The 12,421-nt window shown below is 41.1% G+C and overlaps 2 protein-coding genes across 2 annotated transcripts; both read right to left on the bottom strand.

The window, feature by feature from the left end:
• Window positions 1-659: 659 nt before the first annotated feature.
• Window positions 660-2,701, bottom strand: LOC116259710 (mediator of RNA polymerase II transcription subunit 4). The gene is made up of 2 exons (XM_031637618.2): window positions 2,048-2,701; window positions 660-1,968 (listed from the first exon to the last, which is right to left on the bottom strand). The coding sequence occupies exons 1-2, from the start codon at window positions 2,328-2,330 to the stop codon at window positions 1,013-1,015; spliced, it is 1,239 nt and encodes a 412-aa protein (XP_031493478.1). The 5' UTR covers window positions 2,331-2,701; the 3' UTR covers window positions 660-1,012.
• A 2,785-nt stretch (window positions 2,702-5,486) lies between these two features.
• LOC116259302 (uncharacterized) lies at window positions 5,487-10,642 on the bottom strand. The gene is made up of 5 exons (XM_031637045.1): window positions 9,998-10,642; window positions 9,222-9,483; window positions 8,679-8,774; window positions 8,347-8,555; window positions 5,487-5,748 (listed from the first exon to the last, which is right to left on the bottom strand). The coding sequence occupies exons 1-5, from the start codon at window positions 10,504-10,506 to the stop codon at window positions 5,673-5,675; spliced, it is 1,152 nt and encodes a 383-aa protein (XP_031492905.1). The 5' UTR covers window positions 10,507-10,642; the 3' UTR covers window positions 5,487-5,672.
• Between the last annotated feature and the right edge of the window lie 1,779 nt (window positions 10,643-12,421).

Raw genomic sequence — 12,421 nt, 5'->3', positions numbered from 1 at the left:
CCACATGGCAACACAAGAATCGGGTAAAAGTGGTCGACCACCAGAGAATGCATTATCTGCAACCTGTTCTACCTTATGGTGAGTCACTTCAACCCACTCCCCAATCCCCACTTGGTTGCCATAAAGGAAATGATAGCATCAGGCAAGTCAGCAAGAACGGTAGGAAAGACATACAGTCGGCTAATTGGAAGTGATTAGACTGCAAAACTACAACTTGGTTGTAACCATTGGAAATAGATCTTACTGAACTGAAAAATACACCAAGTTATCAACTTATAGAACACATTTTTCTGCACGACAAATTACAATGGGCAAACATCAAATGCAAGAATACGATGACCTTCCCATGAGACGAGGAAAGAACCACCCAGTGGCGAGACCAAAAATTCTAATAGACAACAAAAGCGTTTTTACCCAACACAAAAACATTTTGCCCAACAAAGGATAATGTTTCCCATCAGTCATCTGTAATAACAGCAAAGCAACTTTCCCAACTATAAAGACCACAAGAAACTTGGCTACAGTTCCGACAAAACAAAGTACTAAGATACCATTTGCCTTCTAAAATGAACCAGAACCGACTATGACTCTAATACCTTGACAAGAAAATTCATATTTGGTATTCAGCAACATGATATTAAGCTAAGCAAAAGAGAAAATGCAAATAAGCTTTGTTAACATTAAATGAATATAACCACAGCTTCGACGGCTAGGTATGCTAAAAGATATCCCACAGTTCGACAAAATGTCAGCATGTAGGGAAAAAGAGTCTGCTATGGTGTTTCTGACGACCAGACGATCCATGGTCATCATCAGGAGCCCAGAAGTTACAATTTACGGTATTCCCACGAAAGCTTCATCAAATTATATGAAGAATCCGTTGATCACACATGAGCTTAACGAACTAATTGCACTCAATTTCAATTCGACCTTCTTTTTTCTGATCAAGAAGCTTAATTTCAAAGGTTGATTCCTTCATCAAACCCAAAAAAGAAAAGCATCCAACCTCATCTCACTCTTCGTCCTCAGAGCTGCCCTCATCGCTACTGTACTCGCTGCTATACTCGTCCTGGTCAGGATTAATATCAAGCTGCACAAATCTGACTTGTATAGGCTCCTGCGCACCCGGAACACCGATAGGCTTCGGAGGCATCTGTGGCACTTCCTCTTTCGGGAGCACAACTGCGTCTCCTGGCTTCCAGCCAAGCGGAACCTCCACCACCGGTGGCAGCGGAACAGGATCCCCGGGCTTCCATCCAGGAGGAACAATCGGGATGTCGCTCGGCAATTCGATGGGCATCCCCGGTTGCCAACCCGAAGGAATTGGGGGAATCAACATGTTGGACAATGCAGGCGGTGCAGGAGGTGGGGGCGGCGGCGCCTCAATGAGAGCTTCCACCTTCTTCTCCGCTGCCTCGGATTCGGGTGGTAAGCCAACATCAAGATTAGCAAACTGGTAGAGCTGCGAAGCCCGCAACTGCTCCTCCTGGGGAGCCGGAGGGAGCGCCCCACGGAGAGGCGCTTGTCCGGCACCAAATTCCGGCGGTGCAAACGTCGTGTAGCTGATCCGATGAGCGTAGGAGAGTATGTCGGAAAGCTTGACGGAAGGAAACACGAATTTGTCGCTATCCGAAGCTGCCTTAAACCTCTTCGCAGGTTTGCGGAGGTCTTCGTAATCCTCAGACATCAACTCCAGCACCTGCTCGGCCGATTTCACCTTCTTGGTGAAGGCCAGAATGGCAGAATCTGCAATTTGGATCTCCTGCGCGATCCGTCGCTTCGATTCCTCGAGGCCAAGGATTTCCTGAAGCTCAGAAATCGATTCGAAGAGCTGAGTCTGGAGGGAGGTGAGAAGGGCCATGACCTGCTTGGTGGTGGAAGCAGAGGCGGCCTCCGGGGAGAGGAATTGAGAGGCGAGGAACGTCGGGGGAGTTCCTCTGTAGGACGCTTGCCAAGTCGATTTCTGTGCTGAAGCACCACAAGAAAAGGATTGAGGTCAAGCAAAGAAAAGAAGGGAGAAGGGGATAAGCGTTAGAGGAACAGAAACCTGAGACGTGGAAGAGCTTAGTAGTGAGGGCGGCCATCTGATTGAGGAGGGTGAGCGCCCTGGTGTGAGGAGGCAAAAGGGACAGCAGGGTGGTGGTCTGCTTCTGTTGGGCGGTGGAGGCTGACCTTGTTGCTGCCGCTGATGGTGGTGGTACTGGCGGTTGTGGCGTTGGGTTGGTGCTAGTGGATGATGGGGGAGAGAGGATAGATGGGGAATGGGGATTGGAGAGGCCAAGCCTGGCAGGCGATGGTGCCATCATCTGGGTAGGGTTTTGCATCATCATCTTCTCCTCCTCTTTCCTTTTGCTTCCTCTTCTTAACCCCTCTGATCAAACCAATCGGCCGTCAGCCGTCAGGTGGAATTGGTTGTGGCAGAAACCCTTTGAACAGAGATGGAACGCAAACAGTTGAAGGCGCAAGCGGATATGCTGCCCTAATCCACAGGGAGAGACATAGAGAGAGAGGGAGAGGGAAAGGAGCAGATTCCTACAGTTCCCCCTCTTTTCTCGCCGGTTGGAGTTCCCTCCCCCTTTTCTTTCCAGTTGAGAAAATCTTCCAGAGTATCGGCATTCATAGATCACAACGGAGCCCGACGACAGTCTTTTCTCTTGCGAAAGGGAAAACTCACAGGAAAACGAGATCTCAAGTTAAACACTCTCTAGTTTTGATTTCTTTTACATAACCGTTTAAATCAAATAAACAAACGTGTAGTTAAATGTAAAAAAAAGGACAAGCTTACACGTATTTTTATCTACCACCAAAATTTGAAGTACTTTTATTACAAAATCAATAAATTTTCTGCCAACTTTTCCTTTCTGAAACCAGACTTCTTCTTGGTTATTCTTCTAATTCCCGTTTTCTTTCGGAATACAAAGTTATAAAGAACAAGAAATTTCTCCCATTAAAATGTTCCAGCAAAATGCCATAACAGCTACTCGATAGGGGAATATTTTCAGCTTTGAAACTGTCTTTGAATATGCACAGACCTACTGGATTGTACATTGTTTAGCACTCTTTTATGAAATTAACTGCTTGGAAATAATCATTATAACCAACAGCTTGAGGATCGAGACAAATATCTTCTCAGTCTAACAAACAAAATTTTTTGTAATTTTAGAGATCGTTTGGCATTAGGAACAACATATTGTTTGATGAATCTATCTTAAAATTGAAGCAGTATAGTAAAACTCTAGTTGATGTGTTTCGTATATTTACTCTAATTTTGGGGTAGGTTCATATAACATTCATATGGTATAATGCCGGCCCTAGAAAATTTCATCGAATTTTTTTAAGGGCTGGTATTCGCTGGAGTGGGTAGTGACCCACACCAGTCCACACATAGCTCTGGGTGTTCCTAATGTGAAACAGCCTCTTACAAAAAAAAAATATATCCATTTTGTTTTGGCTTCTTAAGGTCCCTTTTTAAGACTCCAAAAGGGGTTGGCAAACCCGGCCAGCCAAACGAGCTTTGACAATCAATATTCAACAAAACTTCCCCTTCGGATACAATGGGAAAATTTGCATCTAGGGAATTGCTGGAAGATCAGTAAAATTTTCTTGAATTTTTTTACTTTGTCTTCCTCTACCTCCCATCTATTCATATCAGCTAACTCTGCCATGAGAGGGCAACTGTTTCACTCCCTGGAGAGCTGAACACCCAGCAGCCTTCTTTTCTCATCTGTTTCCCCGTGGACTTGGATGGCAACCTGCTTGCATAAACAGACCTTCCCTCTTCCTTATTGGGTAGTCCAGGCACCACTATTGCAGAAGAAAGGTGCTAACTCTTGGACAAGTACCAATGTAAAAAGACTAGCCCGAGCATAGTGTACATATACCGTAGATTCCCCATAAACATCTACCCTAAGCAGATGTTAACAAAACAGTATTATCACTATGGGAGAGTAGTCGAGTTAGAAATTTAACTTCCATGGGGAAATATGACGGGCTTACTTTTCCGAACGGTTTCACAAGTAAGTTTTCATTCAGTTGTATTTTCACCCAGTTGTATTGAGAGCCAGGGCAGAGACAAGAATTTTTCTTGATGGGAACTGAATTATAGTTTCAAAATTTTAATAATTATAAACAATTTATATATATATATATATATATATATATATATATATATATATATATATATATATATATATATATATATATATATATATATATATATATATATATATATATATAATTGAGGGGATGGGGTGCCAGGCCCCTAATTGGGAGACTTTTAGGAAACCTTCTACATGAGGGTAGGCCCTCCTAACCTTTTTATTGCCAAATAGTTGAGTGCATTGAAGTAAAAAAGAAAAGTACCCAATTGAAGCTATTTATCGAATATGCATAAAGCACAAAGCAAACAATCATCGATTATATTAAGCACAAAGCAAGCAACTCTGGCTTTACTCCATGCTGAATATTTGCTTTAGTCATCCTCGTGTCACCATACACAGTTGTGGTTGCAGCCTTCTACTTTGAGAATTAACTATAATTTGTGCATTGCCTAACACTATACATGGGAATGTCAGGCAACAATAGCTTGCAATTGAGCAATGGTTTGTAATTGACCAAGGCTTATAGTATGGTGCCTTGGTACACTTGCTTGCCTATCGATGCAGAACGTTTAGCTTGTCTTCGCATTTGATTGCTCATATATAGATTCCAAACCGTGTTTGAGTCTGGTTGCTCGAATGTCGTATATTATGCTCTCGACGGAAATAGACAGAGTCCGGTTTCAGTTCACAAATATGCAAACCATGGAAACCACTGTCATAACCCAAATTGATTTATCAATGTCGGGTTTTGAATTAAATGAGGTTGCTATGAGGAAAGAGACCCACCGTTACCTTAGTTGTTTACAAGTATCGGCTTGAATCAGCCGATTTAACTTGAACAAGCAGCAAAGCGTTTTGATTCATCAGTCACTAATCAAATACAAGGATTACTTTTAAACATGTCGAAGTTTTGGTAGTTTTGATTAATTATATGCATCGTTATAAAAATATATATAATAATAACTTTATGCGAATTCACAATCAATTCAGCTGAATCACTAACTCAATAGGATATTCGATTCCATTTCCATTTTTTACAACACTACTGGTGAAGAAGTCCCAAGATGAAAACTGGTCACCCTAAAATCGAAGGCCGTATTTGGATATTTGGTCAGACAAGGCAGCAACATGACCTGACAGTGACTTTGCCACCGCGAACTCGAAGGCTGACACCACGGGACAATGATCTGATACCATTCGATTCCTAGAAATGAACGAGTTACAGAACGGTGATACACAGTCCACGGAAAGGGATGGCATTCAAACCCTGAGCAAGAAGCTGTAGTGCAACTAGAGCGAATGTCCGAATGACTCAACTCGTCACATTCAGAGAACAATGGTGCCTAAATGCAAGCCATACGTGTAGAATGAACATAAAAAATCAAATGCTTCAAAAACTTGGAACTACTTTTATAAATGGAGCAAAAAGAGGTTCACTTTACAAGTTCCTGGTTGCAAGCTACATCTATCAGTCTGATGAATTAAGATATAGAATATACTGGACGGTGGCACCGCCAGATTGGTATGGATGGCTCAACTTGATAGTGAAGAATGTACAGCCTAATCCTCTCTTTATAAGATCCCAACCACGCAGCTTAAGTGAAGCCTGTACTCCAACCCTCTCATATGGTGCCCCAAAAGCATGCACCTGCAATCACCACAATTTCGACAGTTAATGTACATGCATTGGTTCGTTGCATAATGTTATGCCAATCCTAGAATTACAGAAGAGACCAAACATTATGTACCAGATGTAAAGAAGAAGGAAGAAAAGAGTAAGCAACATTGTAGCTAGGCCAATGTTGGGTATATCCTTAACCTGAAGCAAAGAATGCTAGCGCAGCACAAGAGATGGTACATTCATCTGAACAGTTTCATCTTGGGAATGATTTCATCTCAAATTCCATAGCAATAAAATCTGACAGTAAAAATTAAAGCGGCACGCTTTTCCCATCAATGAATGAGTGTATGCTCTGCACACCTACATGTACCATAATCAAATGATCTCACTGCATTTCTCAAATTCACTTTAAAAGGTACCCTCACACTTCAGATGCTAAACCCATGGAATTAATTCTGTAGGACATGAAGTTCCTATATTCCAGACAAACTGCCGTCTAGTAAACTCTAGAAACTCAACAGTCACGAGCTATTACATTAGAATTTAGATTCTGTTGTCTGCAACAAGTTTATATATGCTGACAGGGGTTGTAAAATAAATTATTAGAGCTCACGCCCTAGCACATTCAGTCTCAATTATGAACCATCGAGCAATATTAGTATTTGTTCTGAACAAATAGTTTTACAGTAAAAATGTACACTGAAATCCCTATCACTGCTTTAACGGGAAAACGTATACTGCATATTTTGATGCTGCAGGACACATTTTGACCCTTTCTAAATCATGACACCTTACATTGACTCTCTCTCTCTCTCCACAACCCAGTTAATAGGACACAATGAATATACCAATAGGTAGATCACCAAAGGGCAAAAGCAAAACTCAAATGGTTCATGAGATGCAACTCTCTAGGCGAATCAAAAACACACTCATGACAGGCAAGAGCATACACAGATAGAAAAAATTAGGCATGCACTTGTGGTTGGTTATGATTCTAAGGATTCATATAAACAGGCTTGGATGTGACGAGGTGTCTGAAGCACAATTACTATACTTTGTATCATGAAGAGCAGCAGCTTAATTACTGTGCGCAGCACACTTCACAGATATATCCAGCATCTTCCACTGGCTCATACATTTGCACTAGCATTCAACTTCAACAAGAACGTAGAAGTGCAATCCATAGGATATAAGTTTTGAACAAGTCATATGCTCATGTAGGCCAAAAATAAATGTTCATGAGATAGATCAATGTTAAAGAAGTGACAAATGGTGAAAGTTTAACAGTAAGGAATGAAAATGGTGTTAAGATGTAAGCATTGTTGAGGAGGCTAGGTACAGCATAGATTAAGGTCAGTTAGCTGTTCAGAAAAGATACAAGTGGTAAAAGTTACAGGTCCAGCCACATAAAGATCTCAAATGTAAACTCTTATTTTGGCATGGCAACTGAATCTCCTTTAACTGTCACAGTTCATATGGTGTTCTCCCGTGTTACAATTACTGTAGTTCAAACTCCAAAGGAAGCTCTGGAACTTGAGAGCTCAGTGGAAAATACAAGGTGTACTGCCTTCAGATAAAATCACAGGCTTTTGGCTTAACTTGACTTAAATTTGACAACATCTGGATTTTTTGGAAGATCTAATGATTCTACATATCAATATTGTAGTTCAGCATGTCAAGAAAAACTGAACATGTTTCTCTTGTAATCGGTGCCTACAGGCAAACTCCAGACAGTTAAAGTACGTCTATTAGCCAACAAGATTATGGTCCATGTCCTATGCAGCAAGCATGTACATAAAGCAGGCATGGGATCAGTGTGAATTATTCATAAATGTGTTCACCTAGACAAGGTCGCAGTTTACCCAATATTTGTCCCGACTCTGAAGATCAAGAGCATACACTAGAAAATCTAGCTTTCTCTAGAAATAAGGACGTTGCACCAATATCATCAGCAACATCAACTGTATGACCACCACATCAAGAGAAACTTAGTGGAGCAGGAGAACATAGTGAAATAAAGCTTGCCGGAGCAGAAGAACCTAGTGAAGCCAGCAAATATTTATGACATATACATATTCCTACTTACTTTGATTAGCTGAAGGGTTTGGTTATTACGGATTGCAGTTTAGAATCATGTATATGAAACTTTACTCTTAGACTTACGTACTATGAACCTTAAGTTGATTGAACCAGTATACTTTGATTATCATATAAGGCCCATTAAATTGGTGTTTCTGTCAGCCATTAGTCATTACTTATCTATCAACTTTTTTTTTTAATGGAACTTGATTTCTTGGTAGGAAACACATTTCCCATTATTTCCAGTTTTTTCTTATGGAACTTGATTGTTGGTCCTACAAGTGCACATCACGTTACGTTTACGTTACAATATTGGTCTAAGGAGTAGAGAAAACCCAGTCCTAAACCCCCATGGGAACAATGGTAAAAAGAATCCCACAAAGCCTCCCTCGGGCCAAGAACTCTTGGGGCCTTTAACTTCCCTTTAGATGAGGGATTACGCCTGGATTTCACCTACGCTTATTGCAGAAAAAAAAAAAACATGACAACTCAGTACCTGATGGTGCAAAAGATCAATGGCATAAGTAAATCAGAAGGCACACTAACCAGAATATCAATTTAGCAAGGTAATCTCGAGAAGTTCCCATTGTGCTTCCATGACGAACTTCATCTTCAACATAACTCTTCATTGCCTCTGTAGCTTCCAAGCTATCTGAAGAATTTTCATTCTTGAAGAATCTTTGTAAGATGTTCTCAACAAGCTGCTGAATAATCTCCTCCACTTCGGGTGATGATGGGCGTGATAATTCAGTCACCTGCAAACCAGATTCAATAGAAAGATATGAAATGATACAAAGTCACTTTGGTACAGAGCCACTAGAGTTACTGTAAAGTGTAAACACATCAAAAGTTAGACTTTAAAGCAACAAAGGAATTACCATTTCAGGTTCTAAAGATCTTAAGTAGTCTAACAAGTCATTGCATTCCCCATTCTTTTCAATGATCGCAGTTTGCTTTTTTTCGGCATCCAGCTCCTGCAAAAACTTTTACGTGTCAAAACAATAAGAAACTGGATAGTCAAGACTCAAGAAATGGTTGACAAACTTGATAGAAGCTTTTTGGGAATCAAATAACTTTTTGATGCATGGACATTTTATCATTGATATGTTTGCAATAAGCCGTCATGTAAATAGAGCTGTTTGGGATTTTGTTAGTGTGTCATGCCCAGCGAACCCAAGATTACCATTCAAACTACATATCAATGGATGAAATTTTCGACTTTCTTAAGTGTTTCTAGTGAACATATCCAATATCCTAGGGACGGACATGGTTTGAGCCATGTACATGACTCGAAGTTCAGTGAGATTAGCAAAGCAACACCTTAAGGTAAAGGAAGTAATTAATCTTGGATTAAATTTTTGAGCAGAATTACAAGAATACTGCACAGAGTTTCAGGGAGTAGAAGGAAGGAAAACGTTTACCTCCTCTACCGTGGCCAACGCCGATTCCAGTTCTTGGATGTAGCTCAGAGCTTCCTGAGACAAATGACCAATAGTCCGCAGCCCTAGCTCACATTCTCCCATTAGTTCTTCTCCTGTGTGAACTCCAACAGCATCGTTCTGCTCGTCATTCAAATTGTCCAAGAATTTGGGGTCATTAGGTGAGACTTCCAACTCTCGTTCAAGAGGAATATTGAAGTTCCTCATCAATGAAACACGGTATTCTGCATTCCATAGCGTATACCTGGCAATGGAAATAAAAAGTGACCAAACGGGACGGAAATTAGACGAAATTTCATCTTTTTAACCACCAAACCTTCTCCCCATTTCAGAAACTGAAAAAGAACTATATCGTGGTGAGCTCAATAAACCGCAATTCCCTCAAATATTAGAGAAACCCAGTTCAGATACTTTGAGAATCTGAGTTTTACTCTTCGTGAACTTGGCTAAATCTTACTTCCGTATGGAAGCAAACCATAAAGCTTTGGGATTAGAAAATATTACTCACTGTTAAACGTATAGAAGAAAAAGGTCAATTTAAATTACTAAAGAAGCATAATTCATCGTAAGCGAACAACATCAGGAATTTTTGGTGGAATGTTGACAAGCTGTGACAACAGAGTTATAGAATATTGTCAAAGAACCATTAAGTCCTCAAAAGTCAATGAAAACCAGGCAATTCCATGCTCCGAAGGACCAAAAGCAATCGAAACACCTAAAGAAAAAACAATTTCGATGGAATTCAAAAGAATCAATACCCGGTGATTATCGAAGACGACAGAAGCCTCGCCATCGGCTGCTGCGGAACCTTCACCGTAACTGCGAACTGGTCCGACGGCAGCAGCCCCAGCATCGTTGAGATCGTCCGCTTCATCGACTCCTTGGCCGCGCTGGAGACTCCCTCGCCGATCACCGACGTGTCAAGCGGCTCGATCCGCTTCAAGATATTAGCGAGCACTGCGAATTCCCGATGAAACCTCACCCTCCGCGTCGAGACACAGTCCTCGCCGTCCTCACCGGTGCCGTCCGCATCGCCGCCACCAGCAGTCTCCCAAAAGCCGCCGTCGACACCAGGGAACAAGCAATTAAGGGACGAAGGGGAGTTAAGACTCCGCTTCCTGCAGCAGCCGTCGATTGGTCTGGGCGAGGCAGGAACCGCCGGCCGGAAATCGCGGGAAAAGGAGAGGGAGGGGCGGTGGAAGAGGCAGTCGGAGTGGGAGGCGGAGAGGGCGAGGCCGAGAACCCTTGCAGCTGAGGCGACGGCCATCAAGAAGAAGAAGAAGAGGAAGGAGAGGATGACGGGCTTTCGTCTCCCTCTCCTCACTTGGCTCCTCTTCGTCGCAGAGAGACGGGACGCTCACCTTCGACACCTCACGTTCTCTTCCAATTTTCCTTCCCTTCTTTTCTTTTTCCGTTTATCTCTTTTCTCCTCCATATTCCTTTCTCTTCCTTGTTTACCAATGAGTCGCCTGAACAAGAAGCCACCAATGGCACTTTTCCACGTCAACAGCAGTTCTCATCTCGCCTACCTTTCGGTAGGCTGTGTTTGATTCGACTTTCTTTCTTAGGAAAGCAGCTCTTTTCCCGCTAAAGCATGGCAGAAGGTTTCCTTCATATGAATCCAAGTAACATTTTAGTTTAAATAAAGGGCGGAATCAGAATTTTTTAGTTGGGTAAGTGGAAGTACATGGGAACCAACAATATTTTTCATAAATTTTTATATGAAATAAATTAAAAATTTTCAAAAATATAACTATAGAATTATTTCCCAAATTGAGAATAGGACAATGACCTTCTGAGTTAATTTTGCCTGTGACTTTCAAGAAAATTTCATGTCATGTGAAAAAAAAAAGAGAGAAACTGATTGTCAAACTTAATCTAGCAGAGGCTTCTTTTCCTCTTATTTTTTTATTTTCACTTTTTGTGGGGTCTGTTTCAATTGTGGTGGGGGAAAATCTCAGCATTTTTCGATGAAGTCTTTGTCACAAAAAATGTCACCTCGAAAAAGCTTTTTTTTTCCTACCAAACACATGGAATGAATGGCTAATTTTCACACCGGAAGAAAAAAAAAACGGTAACTTTTATACTATCTATTTGTGCCTTGCTGTTAGAAAAGAAATCTTTTACATTGTTGTTTAATAAATTAAAAAAATAAATAAATGGCTTCAAAAGACAAAATTGCACAAAGTGAAGATTTTCCCAGAGAATTTTCCCTAAACTCTTTTCCGAGATGCGTAGCCGCAACGCTTCCATGGGATTCCACGTGGAAGTCTTAGAACGCGGCCTAATCTTTTTGCACAAGCCAAAAGACGCCACGTGGCGATCGCTAGCAGGAAGAATCCCTTCTTGGAAACCCTTTCGAGGGAAGTGAGGGGCTTGTTCTTCAAACTCACCGCCGCTGTCGTGAAGACCAGAGATTCCGTTTCGTCTGTTCAGCAGTCTAACGTAGTCTGGTGTCCACTCAGCAGCCATTACAGTAGAACGACGGAAAGGTCCTCGCCTTTCCATTATTTGACACGAGAATTCCCCCAAGCAAAGTGGTGGTTTTGGGAGAAGCAGTGCACATATTTGGAAATTCACCTTGGCGTCGTTTCCTCCTTGCTTCCCTCTCTGTCTCTTTAATTTGCTCAACTTTTTTTGTTTTTTGTCGAAAGGAAGATCTTTTCTATATTCATAGAAAGGTGTTATCGTGGACTCGAGTCTCTCGCATTGTTGTTGATCTTGCGTATATAAGAGTTTGATTTTTTCTCCTTGAAAATTAATTATACACGAGATCTTCTGATCTTCACGTGTTTTCCAATGCATAAAAGAAATTGCTTTTCAATGTATAAAAAAGTTTGGTCGATTTCCAACTTTAAAAAAAAAAAAAATCATATCTGCCCATAAAATATATTTTTTCTAAACAGAAACTCAAAGCTTAAATCCCCAAGTACAGTAAAGTCGAGCCTGATGGATTTGCTTCGAATTTACAGTGAAGGGTGCTAGATTGATGAAGGAAAATCGCCGCGCTCTATGAAAAATTAAATAAGTATGAAATGATGTTCTTTCTCTTTTATGTTGCTATATCATGACAAAAAATCGTCTTCAACTTGAACTGTGATTTATCATGTTTTGAAAGTACACAGAACCAGCGCATTTGCTCGAACATGCATGGCAAATACCAAGTTTTCTTGATAAAATTA

This window comes from Nymphaea colorata, chromosome 8 (genome assembly GCF_008831285.2).
Source record: "Nymphaea colorata isolate Beijing-Zhang1983 chromosome 8, ASM883128v2, whole genome shotgun sequence".
Classification (NCBI taxonomy): Eukaryota; Viridiplantae; Streptophyta; class Magnoliopsida; order Nymphaeales; family Nymphaeaceae; genus Nymphaea; species Nymphaea colorata.
This window is presented reverse-complemented; position numbering and strand designations above follow the sequence as displayed.